Source organism: Mesoplodon mirus (genome assembly GCF_964341445.2).
Source record: "Mesoplodon mirus genome assembly, chromosome: 19".
NCBI lineage: Eukaryota > Metazoa > Chordata > Mammalia > Artiodactyla > Ziphiidae > Mesoplodon > Mesoplodon mirus.
The window spans coordinates 63,952,266-63,971,292 of NC_138995.1; the positions used below are offsets into that span (position 1 = coordinate 63,952,266).

The window sequence follows — 19,027 nt, forward strand, 5'->3', positions numbered from 1 at the left end:
ATTTCAAACTTCGGAAAGCCAAGTTTTGGGGGTACAAATAACTATAGGACACTAGTAAAAGAACACAGATAAGACACTGCTGAATGAGAAGACGTGGCGGAGGGCCCGAATGACGCAGCATTTACCTGAATCCGACACATCTGCGACGGCGCCAGCGCAGTTTGTGGGCGAAGCTGCGGCACCAACCGCCCAAGACGGAGTCAGGCCGGATGGCGCCCACGCCGAGCCTCAGACGAAGCTCAGAGAAGCGGGCACGGCGCCCTCCTGGCTCCCTGACCTCTGGCCTTCACAGCGTTGCGAAGTTCCCCGCCTGTGAACACAGCCGACTTGCAACCACCTCAGCCGACGCCGGAAAAGCCGCCCAGATCCGTCCTCTAGAACGGAAGTGACTCCTTCCTGAGCCTTCATTGGCCCAGGGGCGCCCACGAACTGGCGGTTTTTTCCGGGTAATGCAGTTCACAGGCGTCTAGAACCTAGCAAGGGGCGGTGCTCCCCGCCTACAGGAAAAGCCCCGCCTCACTGGGGGCTCCTGGGAAAGACCGCCCTGGAGGCTCTGAGGACGGGGGCGGGGTTTCACGCTTCTTAAAGGAGACGAACCCAGATTTCCATGGAATGTAGTCTTCGCTGATCACAGAGACAGTCATAATATTTCAGATGTTTCCGAAACCTGCAAAACCAAACGGGCACATGATACCACGTTGTCACTATGACACAAAGTTCATGCATCCATAGCTGGGGTCTATTAAACATTGTCTTATTGCTCTTCCAAAGGATGCAGGCTAAAGGTTTAGACCTCACTGTGTTAGGTCAGAGTCAAGAGAACAAGACTCCAGACAGGGGGCCATAGTGAACAAGACAGAGGAGGAATGTGGGGCGGCCATAAGCAGGTGGACCATGTGTTGCTTCTCTGGTTCCCTCATTAAAAGAGCCAGTGATGTCCCATTCAGGGACACCATTTTTGAACATGCATCTGTGAAGAAGCATGTAATGAAATACACCTGCACACACCGATTACCTCACCTTTTCTCTAACTGATGGCCTTTCCCCACACCTAAGACCACACTGCGTCTTTATACCGTAAATATCTCAAGCACATCGCCTCCGAGAAGGTGGATCTGAGACTTCTTCTAGCTTGGCTGCCTTCTCCCCTGCAAACCTTGGCATCTCAGCGTTTGGCTTCTTGCGCCTCTGGTGCAGTAAAAACTTCATATTCACTGTTTGGAACTGCCCACAGTTGGAGTATTCATACCAGGGAAATTGGCAAACACAACAATCAAGGTTCGGTTAGTTGTTTTATACGTGTCTAGACTTAAAGTAACGGAGACTATGTTAATAATGAGGACCATATGTGGTGAATAACGATGTGAGCACATTTATTCCACCCAGTGAAGTCACTGAAGAAAAGTCAAGTTCCAACAGATTTTTGCCTTCTCAGTTACTAATAAAAGACAGACATTTTATCAAAGAAGACAAACACCTGGCAAATGAACACAAAAATGTTCATCATGAATCATTAGGGAAATGCAATCAGACCATAGTGAGACACCTCTACACATTTAAACAGGTAATATTGAAACACTAGCCGTATCAACCAAGTACTAGAGAGGAATACAGGAAAACTGGAATGCTCCCATACTGTGAATGGCACACAAAAGGGTATAGTCATTGAATTTTGAATATGAAATCATACGTACATATAAAGAATTTATTAAGCTTATCTGTCATAGCCAAAATGGATACAAACCACAAAACCCCATCCTTTAACAGATGTATGGATAAAAAGTCAGTGGGTGGTATATCCAAACAGTATATTTTTCAGGAAAAAAAATGAATTATAATTATCAGCAACTTAAATGATTCTCAAAATAATTATGCATCATGAAAAAGAGACAAATATAAAAGTAAACATTAAGACCCCAATGATATTAAGTGTAGAAAACACTAATTGAATGGGAAAAAAGTAAATCAATACTAGTTGCCTGGGAGTCCTGGGAGAGATGTCAGAAGGTGGATATGAGAGTGATGGATGTTTGTAATTATGATGGTTCTGTGGGTTTACACGTATTAAAACTTAATCAAGCTGTACATTTTAGGTATGTTCAGTTCAATGCATACCAACTATACAGCTCAATTAAATTTAATAGAAATTGGCTTCACATAAAAAATCTGAATTTCTTTTCTGAATCTCCTTTTCAGTAGAACTCTGGCAACCACATGTTAATAAGCCCATCACATCTCCTTGTCTCATGGGAGGGATTCTGTTGTGGTAGCAATAAAGACTGGTGAGCAATGAAAGGTGTTTCCACTTGAGTTATCCAGGAACTGCTTGCGTCCTAAAAACCACATGCCAGGACTACACGATTTCCACTTTTATTACCCATTATCTTTGCTATACACCAATGACCTTGAGATAAACAATGCTACGGGATCCCAAAACCTTTACATTATTCAGCCTGACACTGACTGGGACCTCAGGAGAGAAACCGCTGTGCAGCTCCTGAGAATTTTTTCAAAAACATTATCCTAAACAGCCCCAGTCACAGGAACATTCATGGATGCAATTTTAGAATAGGTTCATCTCTTTTTGTTTGCTAGTCACTCACTCCCTATTAATTCCCTGTTTCTATACCAAATATGGTTCCCACCTAATGTCTGTAATCTAACGCTCAGCAACACCAGCCTACCATGTTATGGACATTATGGCACATGGCTCTTTTCCAGCTGGACCTAGAGAACTTCTTCTCTTGAACAGTACTGGGGTCATCATATGACATCCCATGTGAAAAAAGAGAACTTATGCAGCTCCAAAAAACACTGGTGGTTCATACAACTGTCCTCATCTCAGGGTGACCTCGGGACCCACCAAAAATTCTAACATTCAGGTCACATTAGTCCCACAAAGCCCTGTAGTCTACCCCAGGAGGCTTTGGACAACAACTCAAATTAGACCAAAACTGGAGTGAAAAACATTCTCTGCCATGATACTATCCTTACTGAAGAATACAAAGATTGGAACACCCACAAAAGACGTGGCTTAAACTATAGTCTTTATTTTTTCACAGAGCAGAGCAAATCGAGGCAGATAGTTCCCAAACAGGGTGACCTGGAGCTAGAAACATCCATCGTGAGCACGACATGAGACAATACCACCAAGGAAAGCAAACTTCTGTCAGCTGCCAAGGGAACCCACGTTGGGTCACCGTGGTCAAAGCTGCTTGGGTCCTGTCCTTGACAGAAGAGAAGGACAACACCCAAGTGCTCAGGCTATCCATGCTTCCCTCCAGGGGACAGGACAGCACGTAGGTCTACCTACCCTGATCACAGTGCGATGACTAATGTCCAGTACTGGGATCTGCCACTTGGGAGAGGTAAAAAACTTACAGTGATGTTGAGTCCAGCAAGGGGCTCGCACAGGTTAGAAGGTAGAGCGTAGCTCCTGAAGAGCTTCCTATGAAGCCGGTACTCATAGGCAATCTGCACACCAGGGCTGTTCAGATGTATGGCATTCAACTTCCAGTTGATGACTTCCTCACAGAGCCTATTCAGTATGATGTATTAACTAAGGAGACAGCTCATTCGCTGCTCTCCTCATGTCATTGGAAGGCCCTTCTCCAGATGAACTTTCTGATATCGAATAAGGTAAGACCTTTGGCTGAAAGCTCTCCTACATTTGCTGTACTCATAGGGTCTATCTGAGCTATGAAGTTTCTAGTGCTCAGTCAGAGCAGACCTTTGACAGAAAACTTTTCCACATTTGCTGTGCTGATGAGGCCTTTCTGGGGTGTGAGCTTTTCAGTGTTGAGTAAGCTGGATGCTTTGGCTAAAGAATTCTCCTCATTCAGAGTTCTCCTCATATGGTTTTTCTCCAATGTGAACTCTGATGCTTAATAAGAGTAGAGCTTTGGCTAAAACACTTCCCACATTCACTGCACTTATAAGGCCTTTCGCCAGTGTGAACTCTCTGGTGCGTAGTGAGAATAGAGTTTTGGCTAAAACATTTCCCACATTCACTGCACTTGTAAGTCTTTGCTCCAGTATGAATTCTCTGGTGGACCTGAAGGTGGGCCCTTTGCCTAAAGGACTTCCCACATTCACTACACTCATAAGGCCTTTCCCCAGTGTGAATTCTTCTATGTTTAATGAGGCTGGCAATGTACCTAAAGACTTTCCCACATTCACTGCACTCATAAGGCCTCTCTCCAGTGTGGACTCTCTGATGCTGAACAAGCATGCGTTTATAGGTGAAGGCTTTTCTGCATTCTCCACATTCATAAGGTCTCTCCCCAGTGTGGACTCTCTGGTGCTGAACAAGTTTGCTTTTAGTAATGAAGGTTTTCCCACATTCACTGCATTCGTAAGGCTTGGCTCCAGTGTGAATTCTCTGGTGCACAATAAGTTGGGCGTTTTGCCTAAAGAACTTCCCGCATTCTCTACACTCATAAGGCCTTTCCCCAGTGTGAATTCTTCTATGAATAACAAGGTTGGAGTTGCATCTAAAGACTTTCCCACATTCACTGCATTCATAAGGCCTCTCTCCAGTGTGGACTCTCTGGTGCTGAGCAAGCCTGTATTTACGGCAGAAGGCTTTCCCACATTCACTGCACTTATACTGCCTTTGTCCATTGTGAGAGGCCTCTACAAACTCGGTGTCCTTTTGTGGAGTGACTTGCTGCTGGAGAAGGCCAGAGGTACAAGGGAAATCCTTCCCAGGCTCCTGGAATGTGAAAGACTTCTTGGATGCATGGACAGTGTGGCTCTTCATAAAGGTCTTACCCACGTCTCTTCTAAAGAGTTCCTCTCCACTGTGCTGGTGAAACGGCACACCTGCCCCACAGAGTCTCTGGCCAGGGTTTGTGCCAAGGTCTTCAGCTAGATGCAAACCACCTTCTAAGTACAGGCAGCACCTCTCCCAGGGATAGGACTTCAGGATGGACAGGTCTGCCTCTGAAGTATTTATTTGTGGCACTTCTACAGAAACATTCTGCTCAGAAGGTAGCTTGTTCTCTGCTATATACCAACACCCTGAAAGCAGAGAAATACGGGTAAACTTGACATAGGATTTTGGTAGGAGGTGGCCCAATCACAAATGTGTGTCTGACATAGAAAAGAATAAATCTATGGGACTGTTTTCAAGACAAGAAGTTGCAGGGAGGTTAGGAAAGCCCTGCTGTACAGTACTGACCTTCTACACATCACAGAACAGGGAGAACTCACCAGGCAAATGACAGAAGGACGGGGTGGAATGCATAAAGGAGCTAGGGGTCCACAACTCATTCCTCCAGGAACAGTTTTCACTAGGACCTTGGCTGCTGGTGACATGTGTGTGCTATGTGGAAAGCTGTGTCCAGGTCCAGGAAAATCTGATTTTCACTGAGCAGCTGGCGTTCAATGACTATTTTGAGGAAAGGTGTAGACCTCATCAAACATTAAGTGTAGGTGAATAGTGGAAAGCACAGCAGAGGGAGGATGGAGAGGAACAATGAGTGGAAGACAGAGAGGTGAGGGATAATTCTGGGTTGGAAGCCAGAGTAAAAATCACAGGAGGCAAGGGTCAAGGATGGAGGAGAAACAGAAACGAGGTACACAGTCACTGGCCTTGACACCAAAACAGTGTCGGGTACGGGACATGTTCCTGAAATAACGTGAACCGAACCATGATGTCACTTCCTCCCTCAATGCCAATTACCAGGGCCAGGCCATATTTGAGCCCCTCTTGCTCTGTCTGGAGTCATGTCCACTCTGTCATGTACCCAGGGTTCTCCTCTCAGCTCCAGCTGGACAACATGGGACCTAGAAGATGAAAGACCTAAGAGAAAGACACGACAGGTGAACAGTCAGTACGGGCCCAGGGGACAACCAATCCCAAAACAACCTCAGGAAAAAAAATATGTAACAAAAAGAATCTTTGAGATGAGGGTCTCACAGAAACAGCCAAGAAGACCCCACAAATACTGACCACATTAAGTCCCAACAATTCCTGGAATGGTGAGGCCCCAAGAAATGTCAGCTGGAAGATGGCAGAGCCTGGAGCACAGAGGTGCATGGGTCTACGGAGTCCACTTAGCAGGGAGTGGCTGAGACTAATGGAACCCACTGAACAAATTCCAAGTCTTATGACCCAGAAAAACTTCTCTGAAAAAACTTCAGAGCCGCTGGTACTGGGGATACTTCTGAAAGGAGGTCATATACGCAGTCACTCAGCCTTGGCACCAACAACACAGATGAGAGGGAAGCAGTAACAGAGATGAGGCCACTGTCTAGCCGTGAAAAAACAGACTTGCCTTTGGAAAACAGGGGAAAGGCAGAGACCTGCCCAGGACGCTGGGATAGGTGGGAGGGCCTTACCCAATGATGTAACAAGTGCAAAGGTCTCCAGCATGACATCGCGGTACAGGAATCTCTGGGCCTCATCAAGAAGCCTCCATTCCTCCTGGGAAAAGTACACAGCCACGTCCTCAAAGGTCACAGAGCCCTGTGATGACGGGGACAGGTGTGTACATAAGCAGCCTCTCTCCCCAGGACCCCATAAGTAACCCTAACCCATACTCACTCTGGGTTCATCATCCTCCCCAGCTCCCTAACTTAAGAGGGCACTGGTACCGAATAACTCTTCATACTTCCTTGAGCACTAGGTACAACTCTCAGCAACAATAGGTAGGTAGGTGGACAGATAGATGCCATCTAAGCTGTGCGCCTGGTATGCATGGCCCCCTCCCTCTCCTGCAAGACAACAGCCTGAGAGTCCCCAGGATCATGTCTCCTAGACACAAACAAACTTGGGCTCATCGTCCTCTCTTAAACTCCTGGTATGAGGGCCCTGGGGCGATTTGGTCACACACCTTCCCCACATGCATATTACTCACTGGCTAACTAACTCCTCATACAGCTGATCCCCATCACCACCACCCGGCCCACAAAATTGGCATGTCTCCTGCCTCCTCACATACCGCTGCACACGGCATCAGAAAGTTCCTGCCAATGCAACAGGATCCCACCGTACCCCAACTCTCCAATGGTCTGCTCTGAAGGCTTCCCCACCAGGCCTTGTTCCTGACTTTAACCTCAGTCAAAACATGCAGATCTAAATATGCCTGTTCATGTTCCACCTCTGTATTGCACATTATGTCTCTTCACCAGTTGCAATCTCTGTCCATATAACACCCATTCAAAATCCACACCCACTTGACACACCTTAGGTAAAGTCATCTGACATTCTGTCAGAAACTACCCAAGTTCCACCACAAAAGCCTAGTGAGTGCACAGGAAGAAAAATAACCACCAGCCTGACTTTACTATCACTTCACCTCCATTCTGCTTTCCCTCTGCATCAATTTATCCATTTCATAGGCACTCCCCCATAAAAACCTGAGCCACCTGCTGGACTTTCCCTCCCCCGCCACCTTCCCACTGATGACCACTCTTCTTATCTGTCTTTGTGACAGCCCCCCTCTCTTCCCTTGTCCCCTAATGGCATCCTGAAGCCTCCCCCAGCACTCTAGATCTGCACGTTCAGCCGTCCCCTTGTCTCCTATACTTGGAGTCACTGGAACATCTGAGAATCAAAACAGCCAAAACCCAATCCCTAATACTCTCACGGAAAAGGACTCCTACCACTGACTTCCCCACCTCAGTTGATGGCACTGCCACCCTCTCATGTGCAAAGGGAAAAAAAACTTGGAGTCATCCGTGAGCCCTCCACATTAGAAAATCTGGTCAGCCCCTACTTTAAAAGCAAATCCAGAAGCCAAGTATTTCTCCTACCTCCTCATGCACCACTTTGGTCCAGCAAGAACTAATGGGCGTCCGGATGACTGCAATAGCCTCCTTCATTATCTCCCTGTCTTTCTCTCCCCCAGTCTCTTGTGCACTCCGCAGCCAGGAGTAGCCTCTTAAAACCTAAGTCACATCACTTTTCCCCTCTGTTCCAAAAATTCTATGTCTGCCATCATTCTCAGAACAGAAACCTCTTCTCAGGCTACCATTCTAGGTCTAACTCTGGCCCCCTTGTTCTCTGTTCTCACCAGACATTAACAGAGACCTAGAAGTCCTATAACACTCCCATCTCAATCTCATCCTCAAACATTTGTACATACTAACCCCCGTACCTAAGACAACCTTTCACATCTCAGTCCACTGGCTGCCAAAAATGGGAATCTGTCCATATAACCTCTGGCCTGGACTTGGAAATCTGGGCTGAGGGTCCCCAGACACCAAGTCCAGGAGGAGTGGCAGCAAAAGACTTCTAGGACACCTGACACTCACCAGTGCAGGGTCCATAAGTGGTTCTGCTGAATGTGGAACCTGTGGGAAGAGCAGGGCCATGTAATATTAATTCCCATCAGCAACACAGACAAAAAAGGTTAATGAATGACCGATTTAATATTTCAGGCGAAGACAAACGCTCAAGAGGAAACTAAAGCATAAAAGAGGGCAGAAAATGTTACAGTTGTACCATAAGGTCATATGGATACCTTGAGAAAAGGCTGTCCAAAAGTGGGACAAACAAGTACAAAGCCTCTCTATCAGAGTCACGCCTGGTGTGTTTGAGCAGCATCTACAAAGCTGGTATGACTGGAGCCCAGTGAGCCCAGAAGAATAAGGGATTGTGTTAGCAAGGAAATGGTGTTGGCAGGTCATAAAGCACTATTATAGTCCTAAGTCACAAATATCAAAATTAAGTCTCATTTTACGTACAGCTCTGTTTCTGACACTTCCATTTGATTCCCTTCGTCTGTCTATTTCTCCCTTGCCAATAATACATTTTTCTCTTCTTGTAGCTTGCAGTTGGCCCTAATATCTGATCAGAAGTTCGTATATTATACTTCCTCTTCCAATTTTACTTGGTTATCTTATAAATTATTGCTTTATATAAAATTTCAGCTTACATAATCCATATACTAAGTTCTGATTAGAAATTATTATAACATTATGGAGACTGGTCCAAGATGGCAGAGTAGAAGGATGTGTGCTCACTGCCTTTTGTGAGCGCACTGGAATTACAACTTACTACTGAACAATCATTGACAGGAAGACGCTGGAACTCAGGAAGAAAGATACCCCACCTCCAAAGACAAAGCAGAAGCCGCAATGAGATGGTAGGAGAGGTGCAATCACAATAAAATCAAATCCCATAACTGCTGGATGGGTGACCCACAGACTGGAGAACACTTAGAGCGCAGAAGTCCACCCACTGGAGTGAAGGCTCTGAGCCCCAAGTCAGGGTTCCAACCTTGTGGTCCGGCAACAGGAGGAGGAATTCCCAGAGAAACACTTTGAAGGCTAGCAGGATTTGACTACAGGACTTCGACAGGACTGGGGGAAACATATACTCCAAGCTTGGAGGGCATACACAAACGAGTGTGTGCATCAGGACCCAAGGGGAAGGAGTAGTGACTCCATAGGAGACTGAACCAGACCTACCAGCTAGTGTTGGAAGGTATCCTGCAGATGCAGAGTATGGCTGTGGCTCACCACAGGGACAAGAACAGCAGCAGCAGAATCTCTGGGAAGTACTCCTTGGCATGAGCCCTCCCAGAGTGCACCATTAGCCCCATCAAAGAGCCTGTAGCCTCCAGTGCTGCATCGCCTCAGGCGAAACAACCAACAGGGAGGGAACTCAGCCCCACCCATGAGCAGACAAACCAATTAAAGTTTTACTGAGCTCTGCCCACCAGAGTAACACCCAGCTCTACCCACCACCAGTCCCTCCCATCAGGAAGCTTGCACAAGCCTCTTAGATAGCCTCATCCACCAGAGGGCAGACAGCAGAAGCAAGAAAAACCACAATGTTGCAGCCTGTGGAATGAAAACCACATTCACAGAAAAACAAACAAAATGAAAAGGCAGAGGGCTATGTACCAGATGAAGAAACAAGATAAAATCCCAGAAAAACAACTAAATGAAGTGGAGATAGGCAAACCTCAGAAAAAGAATGGAGGCAAAGATCAAGAAGAGGCAAAAAATGTTTTAAAAGACCTAGAAGAATTAAAGAACAAACAAACAGAGATGAACAATACAATAACCAAAATGAAAAATATACTAGAAGGAATCAATACCAGAATAACTGAGGCAGAAGAACGGATAAGTGACCTGGAAGACAGGATGGTGGAATTCACTGCCACGGAATAAAGAAAAAAGAATGAAAAGAAAACAAGACAGCCTAAGAGACCTCTGGGACAACGTTAAATTCAACAGCATTCATATTATACAGGTCCCAGAAGCAGAAGAGAGAAACAACAGACCCAAGAAACTATTTGAAGAGATTATAGTCGAAAACTTCCCTAACATGGGAAAGGAAATAGCCACCCAAGTCTGGGAATCACAGAGAGTCCCAGGCAGGACAAACCGAAGGAGTAACATGCTGAGACACATAGTAATCAAACTGACAAAAATGAAAGACAAAGAAAAATTATTGAAAGCAACAAGGGAAAAATGACAAATAACATACAAGGGAACTCCCATAAGGTTAACAGCTGATTTCTCAGCAGAAACTCTACAAGCCAGAAGGGAGCGGCATGATATATTTAAAGTGATGAAAAGAACCTACAACCAAGATTACTCTACCCAGCAAGGATTTCATTCAGATTTGATGGAGAAATCAAAACCTTTACAGACAAGCAAAAGCTAAGAGAATTCAGCAGCACCAAACCAGCTCTATAACAAATGCTAAAGGAACTTCTCTAAGTGGGAAACACAAGAGAAGAAAAGAACCTACAAAAACAAACCCAAAACAATTAAGAAAATGGTAGCAGGAACATCCATATCGGTAATTACCTTAAACGTGAATGGATTAAATGCTCCAACCAAAAGACACAGGCTTGCTGAATGGATACAAAAACAAGACCCATATACATGTTGTCTACAAGAGACTCACTTAAGACCTAGGGACACATAAGACTGAAAGTGAGGGGATGGAGAAAGATATTCCATGCAAATGGAAATCAAAAGACAGCTGGAGTAGCAACACTCACATCAGATAAAATAGACTTTAAAGAATGTTAAGAGACAAGGAAGGACACTACATAATGACAAAGAGATCAATCCAAGAAGAAGCGATAACAATTATAAATATATATGTACCCAACATAGGAGCACCTCAATATATAAGGCAAGTGCTAACAGCTATAAAAGAGGAAATTGACAGTAACACAATAATGATGGGGGACTTTGAGACCTCACTTACATCAATGGACAGATCATCCAGACAGAAAATTAATAAAGAAACACAAGCTTTAAATGACACAGTAGGGCTTCCCTGGTTGAGAGTCCACCTGCCGATGCAGGGGACACAGGTTCACGCCCCGGTCCGGGAAGATCCCACATGCCATGGAGCGGCTGGGCCCGTGAGCCATGGCCACTGAGCCTGCACATCTGGAGCCTGTGCCCCGCAACAGGAGAGCCCACAAGAGTGAGAGGCCCGCGTACCGCAAAAAAAAAAAAAAAAAGACACAGTAGACCAGATAGATTTAATTGATATTTATAGAACATTCCATCCAAAAACAGCAGATAACACTTTCTTCTCAAGTGCACACAGAACATTCTCCAGGATAGATCACATCTTGGGTCACAAATCAAGCCTCAGTAAATTTAAGAAAATTGAAATCATATCAAGGATCTTTTCCGACCACAATGCTATGAGATTAGAAATCAAATACAGGGGAAAAAACGTAAGAAACACACACAGAGGCTAAACAGTACGTTACTAAATAACCAAGAGATCACTGAAGAAGTCAAAAAATATCTAGAGACAAATGACAATGAAAACACGACGATCCAAAACCTATGGAATACAGCAAAAGCAGTTCTAAGAGGGAAGTTTATAGCAATACAAGCCTACCTCAAGAAACAAGAAAAATCTCAAATAAACAATCTAAACTTAGACCTAAAGGAACTAGAGAAAGAAGAACAAACAAAACCCAAAGTTGGTAGAAGGAAAGAAATCATAAAGATCAGAGCAGAAATAAATGAAATAGAAACAAAGAAAACAACATCAAAGATCAATAAAACTAAAAGCTGTTTCTTTGAGAAGATAAACAAAATTGATAAATCTTTAGCCAGACTCATCAAGAAAAAGATGGAGAAGACTCAAATCAATAAAATTAGAAATGAAAAATGAGAAGTTACAATGGACACCACAGAAGTACAAAGCATCGTAAGAGACTACTAAGGGACTTCCCTGGTGGTACAGTAGTTAAGAATCCACCTGCCAATGCAGGGGACACAGGTTCGAGCCCTCCTCTGGGATGATCCCACATGCCAAGGAGCAACTAAGCCCATGCACCACAACTACTGAGCCCATGTGCCACAACTACTGAAGCCTGCGTGCCTAGAGCCCGTGCTCCACAACAAGAGAAGCCGCCACAATGAGAAGCCCGCACACCGCAATGAAGACACAATGCAGCCAAAAATAAATAAATAAATTTATTTTTTTTTAGATTGAAGAAAAGCCATATGAGCATCTCAATAGATGCAGAAAAAGCTTTTGATAAAATTCAACACCCATTTACATGATAAAAACTCTCCAGAAAGTGGGCATCAAGGGAACCTACCTCAACATAATAAAGGTCATATACAACAAACCCACAGCAAACATCATTCTCAACGGTGGAAAACTGAAAGCATTTCCTCTAAGATCAAGAACAAGACAAGGATGTCCACTCTTACCACTATTATTCAACATAGTTCTCGAAGTCGTAGCCACAGCAGTCAGAGAAGACAAAATAAAAGGAATACAAATTGGAAAAGAAGAAGTAAGAGTGTCACTGTCTGCAGATGACATGATACTATACACAGAGAATCCTAAAGATGCTACCAGAAAACTACTAGAGCTAATCAATGAATTTGGTAAAGTTGCAGAATACAAAATTAATACATAGAAGTCTCTTGCATTCCTATACACTAACAACGAAAGATCAGAAAGAGAAATTAAGGAAACAATCCCATTCACCATTGCAACAAAAAAGAATAAAATACCTAGGAATAAATGTACCAAGGAGGTAAAAGACCTGTACTCAGAAAACTGTAAGACACTGATGAAAGAAATCTAAGATGACACAGATGGAGAGATATACCATGTTCCTGGATTGCAAGAATCAATATTGTGAAAATGACTATACTACCCAAAGCAATCTACAGATTCAATGCAATTCCTATCAAATTACCAGTGGCATTTTTTACAGAACTAGAACAAAAAAATCTTAAAATCTGTATGGAGGCACAAAAGACCCTGAATAGCCAAAGCAGTCTTGAGGGAATAAAATGGAGCTGGAGGAATCAGACTCCCTGACTTTAGACTATACTATAAAGCTACAGTAATCTAAACAATATGGTACTGATGAACAAAAATATAGATCAGTGGAACAGGACAGAAAGCCCAGAGAAAAACTCACGCACCTATGGTCAACTAATCTATGACAAAAGAGGCAAGGATATACAATGGAGAAAAGACAGTCTCTTCAATAAGTGGTGCTGGGAAAACTGGACAGCTACACGTAAAGAATGAAATTAGAACACTCCCTAACACCATACACAAAAATAAACTCAAAATGGATTAGAGACCTAAATGTAAGACCAGACACTATAAACTCTTAGAGGAAAATATAGGAATAACACTCTTTGACATAAATCACAGCAAGATCGTTTTTGATCCACCTCCTAGAGTAATGGAAATAAAAACAAAAATAAACAAATGGGACCTAATGAAAGTTAAAAGTTTTTGCACAGCAAAGGAAACCACAAACAAGACGAAAAGACAACCCTCAGAATGGGAGAAAATACTTGCAAATGAATCAACAGACAAAGGATTAATCTCCAAAATATATAAACAGCTCATGCAGCTCCATATTAAAAAAACATACAACCCAATCCAAAAATGGGCAGAAGACCTAAATAGACATTTCTCCAAAGACGACATACAGATGGCCAAGAAGCACATGAAAAGCCGCTCAACATCACTAATTATTAGAGAAATGCAAATCAAAACTACAACGAGGTATCACCTCACACCAGTTAGAATGGGCATCATCAGAAAATCTACAAACAACGAATGCTAGAGAGGGTGTTGAGAAAAGGGAACTGTTTTTCACTGTTGGTGGGAATGTAAATTGATACAGCCATATGACAAACAGTATGGAGGTTCCTTAAAAAGCTAAAAATAGAATTACCATATAACCCAGTAATCCACTACTGGGCGTATACCCAGAGAAAATTGTAATTCAAAAATACACATGCAGGCACTTCCCTGGTGGCACAGTGGTTAAGAATCTGCCAGCCAATGCAGGGGACAAGGGTTCGAGCCCGGGTCCGGGAAGATTCCACATGCTGTGGAGCAACTAAGCCCATGCACCACAACTACTAAGCCTGCACTGTAGAGCCCACAAGCCACAACTACTGAGCCCAAGAGCCACAACTACTGAAGCCCACACGCCTAAAGCCCATGCTCCGCAGCAAGCAACTGCAATGAGAAGCCCATGCACTGCAATGAAGAGTAGCCCCTGCTTGCCGCAACCAGAGAAAGCCGCGCACAGCAACGAAGACCCAACATAGCCATACATACATACATACATACATACATACATGAATGACGCATGCACCCCAATGTTCACTGCAGCACTATTTACAAGAGCCAGGTCATGGAAACAACCTAAATGCCCATCGACAGACAACTGGATAAAGAAGATGTGGTACATATATACAATGGAATATTACTCAGCCATAAAAAGGAACGAAACTGGGTCATTTGTAGAGATGTGGATGGATCTAGAGACTGTCATACAGAGTGAAGTAAGTCAGAAAGAGAAAAACAAATATTGTATGTTAACACATATATGTGGAACCTAGAAAAATAGTATAGATAAACCGGTCTGCAGGGCAGAAATAGACACACAGATGTAGAGAACAAATGTACAGACACCAAGGGGGGAAGTTGGCGGGGGAATGAATTGGGAGATTGGGATTGACATATACACACTAGTACGTATCAAATAGATAACTAATAAGAACCGGCTGTATATAAAAAAAATAATAAAACTCAAGAAAATTATTATAACATTCTATAACAGAATTCAAGAATACATATTTTTGATTTTTATCCATGTTCTTTATATATCCTTTTTCTTTCATAAATACTCAGACAGATTTTCTGTAATTTCCTACCTGCTGTTCTCTCCTGCAGTCGAGCAGGGGACGACCATTTGCCGACTGCACACTGACAGTGAATCTCAGAATTCCCTGGCGGCTCAGTGGTTAAACTCTGGTACTGTCACTGCCGTGGGCTCTATTTCAATCCCTGGTCTGGGAACTAAGATCCTGGTAGCTGCACAGTGTGGCCTAAAAAAAAAAAAAGAGAGAGAGAGAGTTACAAGAAGAAAATGGCACCAGAAAATTAATCTGTGACAAAGGGGTTGCTGCTGGCATCAGAGTAAAAGTGCTTGGCCTCCAGCAGTGTGAGATAAGTGGCTGTCAAAGATGACGCCTTAAACTTAAGACAAAGGAAACAACCTATGAGACCTGACCTCTATTCCACCCTCATTATAAAAACATGGAAATTTCTTTGGTTCTAAACATCTTGATAAGGATTCCCAGCATTATAACTTTTTATCCTTACAAGGATTCATTTTGTCCCCCTTAAAACAAGCATTTTAACAAGATGTCTTAATCATTTTCTCTTCCAATACCACCAGAGGATGATGACATAACAGTAAAGTAAATACTATTAGCAGAGTACAATCACTGCAAAAGCAGAAACCCTCTAAGTGGCTGTGTACTGTAAAACTGTAAGTTTACCTAATGCATGATGAGTGTGTATGAAAATACAACTACGGCATCACTGATCATTAGAGAAATGCAAATCAAAACTACAGTGAGGTGTCACCTCACACCAGTCAGAATGGCCATCATCAAAAAATCTACAAACAATAAATGCTGGAGAGGATGTGGAGAAAAGGGCCCTCTCCTACACTGATGGTGGGAATGTAAATTGGTGTAGCCACTATGGAGAACAGTATGGAGGTTCCTTAAAAAACTAAAAATAGAACTACCATACGACCCAGCAATACCACTACTGGGCATATACCCTGAGAAAACCATAATTCAAAGAGTCATGTACCACAATGTTCACTGCAGCTCTATTTACAATAACCAGGACATGGAAGCAACCTAAGCGTCCATCGACAGATGAATGGATAAAGAAGATGTGGCACATATATACAATGGAATATTACTCAGCCATAAAAAGAAATGAAACTGAGTTATTTGTAGTGAGGTGGATGGACCTAGAGTCTGTTATACAGAGTGAAGTCAGAAAGAGAAAAACAAATACCGTATGCTAACACATATATATAGAATCTAAAAAAAAAAAAAGGTTATGAAGAACCTAGGGGCAGGACAGGAATAAAGACGCAGACGTAGAAATGTACTTGAGGACACGGCGAGGGGGAAGGGTGAGCTGGGACGAAGTGAGAGAGAGGCATGGACATATATACACTACCAAATGTAAAATTGATGGCTAGTGGGAAGCAGCCTCATAGCACAGGGAGATCAGCTCGGTGTTTTGTGACCACCTAGAGGGATGGGATAGGGAGGGTGGGAGGGAGATGCAAGAGGGAGAGGATATGGGGATATATGTATATGCATAGCTGATTCACTCTGCTATACAGCAGAAACTAACACACCATTGTAAAACAATTATACTCCAATAAAGATGTTTAAAAAAATACAACTACGGGATAGATTACGACTAAGTATAACAATCTCATTCAAAGCACTAAATTAAAATTAGTAACATGGAGCAAAACAAGATCAAAAAGTGGAAATGTCCATTTAAATACAATAATAATTTTAACATATACGCTAAACAAATGTGTGCTTTATATACCCCAGAAAGCAAGGAAGGTATGGCTAGCGTAACAGTGTTTATAATTAGAGAAAGGAGACCAAAAAACAAACAAGCAAAAAAAAAAAAAAAAAAAAAACCAAAGAAAGCCTTCAACGGCAGAAAGACATTTTACTCATATACTGTATTCACACTATTAGAACACTGCAAAAGAAGGAAAATTAACTGACAGCCATGAAAAAATGGGTAAAGTCACACCATATTGGGCAAATGAATAAAAACACATCATAATACTTATATGATTCCAGTCATAAAAGAGTTTTAAGATAACTGAGCGAAGGTAAACTACAGTCGTCGAATATTTTCCACACAGCTGAAACTATCAAGAAAAGCAAGGAAATGCTTACTTGAAACATCAGACAATACCTTAACTTTTGGGGTATGGGGATAACTGTTATGGAAGGAACCCACAGGCGGCTTCTGGGGTCCTACTTGTATCTAATTTCTTGACTTGAGCAAAGAACGGGTATTAGTAAGAGCTGCTTATTCAACTGAACATGGAAATTCTCTGCAATTTTTTTTCCCCACGCACGTCTTATTTCAATATTCGGAAAACCAAGATTTTGGGAAACAAATAAACATAGGACGCTCGTAAGAGAACATTGATAAGAACGAAAATACTGCAGAATGAGAAGAGTTGTCTGAGGGCCCGGAGGGAGCAGCATTTACCTGAATCGCACCCATCGGCGTGGCCGTACCAGCGGAGTCTGTGGGCAATGGTGGGGCCCGGGCACGGAGGCCCCTCCCGGCCCCGAGACAGAGTCAGGCCGGATGGCGCCCACGCGGAGCCTCAGCCTTTCCTCAGAGCAGTGGACACAGCACCCTCCTGGCTCCCTTTACCTGGTGCCGACCCAGGGTAGCGGAGCGTACACCAGCAAACAAGTCCGAGTTTAAATATGTCGCCCGCGGTCAACCCCGGAAGGCCCGCCCAGACACCGCCCCCTAGAACGGAAGTGGCTCTCTCCTGAGCCGTCATTGGTTCAGGGACCCTTACGCACCGCGCTTTGCCTTCCGGGTAATGTGGTTCACAGCGCTCTACGACCTGTCAGGCGGCGGTGCTGTACGACCTGTCAAGCGGCGGTGCTCCCCACCTCTGGGAAAGTTCGTCCTCACCCTGAGGGTAGCTGGGAAGGAGTGTCCCAAGGCTCTGAGTACTGGCGGGGTTCACGCTTCTTAAAGGGGACGCACACAGATATCCGCAGAACCACGCTTCTTAAAGGGGACGCACCCAGATTTCCGTGGAATGTAGTCTGTGCTGTTCAGAGGTACTCAGATATAATAAGAGTTATATTCATATATATATACGTATATATATATATATATATATAAACTATAATAGAGTTATAGTTCAGATGTTCCCCAAACGTAAAAAAACACAAATGCGCACGATACCAGATTGTCACTCAGCCACAAAGTGCATCCATCCGTAGTTGGGGTCTAATAAACACTGTCTTACTGCTCTTCCAAAGTATGTAGGCTGATGCTTTAGACTCAATTTATGAGTCTCAGTGTGTTAGGTCAGGGTCAAGAGAGCAAAGACTCCAGACAGGGCCATGGTGGGGAAGACAGAGGGATGTGGGGTGGCCAGAAGCAGGTGGACCATGTGCTGTCTCTCTGGTTCCCTCAGAAGAAACGTAAAGCCAGTGACGGTGTCCCATTCAGGGGTGGACACATATTTCTTACTCCACATTTAGATATGTATTCAGTTCTTTTCTAGAATCTAAGATCTACCTATCTCAAAAGAAGAGTGACTTACCGCATGCCGTTTTCTCCCTGGACAGTGACTCTACGGTCCCAGTCATAGTTTATTTACAAAGGGGGCATTTGAACCCTGAGATAAAGGATTGGTTTACATGCTCCTCTTTCCTTGCTGGGTACAATATAATTTTTTCACCAACAACTGCAGTAACAATGCATGCAGAGTTGATATCATCTCAGAAAAATATTTGTGAAATTTGGAAATTGCTGAAATCCATCATTATTTAATTATTCAAAGTTAGTGGCCAAAACAGCCCTTGGCCATGTGAACAAGGTTAGGCTCTCAGTGCAGTTTCTAGAGACACTGAAGTCTGAGAAGTGAGGGAATGAAACAGAGCACGTAGTTAAACAGGACACTTGGCTAATCTGTGGTTATAG

The 19,027-nt window shown here is 43.5% G+C and overlaps 1 protein-coding gene across 1 annotated transcript in view; it reads right to left on the reverse strand.

Moving 5' to 3' along the window:
• LOC309794934 (zinc finger protein 671-like) overlaps window positions 1-15,242 on the reverse strand; it is a 37,502-nt gene extending 22,260 nt beyond the window's left edge. Inside the window, exons 1-6 of the mRNA XM_082606889.1 lie at window positions 15,154-15,242; window positions 8,263-8,301; window positions 6,346-6,472; window positions 5,687-5,806; window positions 1,077-5,022; window positions 126-667 (exon numbers count right to left, since the gene is read on the reverse strand). Coding sequence (XP_082463015.1) covers window positions 3,851-5,022; window positions 5,687-5,806; window positions 6,346-6,472; window positions 8,263-8,277 — 1,434 coding nt within the window. The 5' untranslated portion in view covers window positions 8,278-8,301; window positions 15,154-15,242 and the 3' untranslated portion in view covers window positions 126-667; window positions 1,077-3,850. The remainder of the gene's footprint in view (window positions 1-125; window positions 668-1,076; window positions 5,023-5,686; window positions 5,807-6,345; window positions 6,473-8,262; window positions 8,302-15,153) is intronic.
• Between the last annotated feature and the right edge of the window lie 3,785 nt (window positions 15,243-19,027).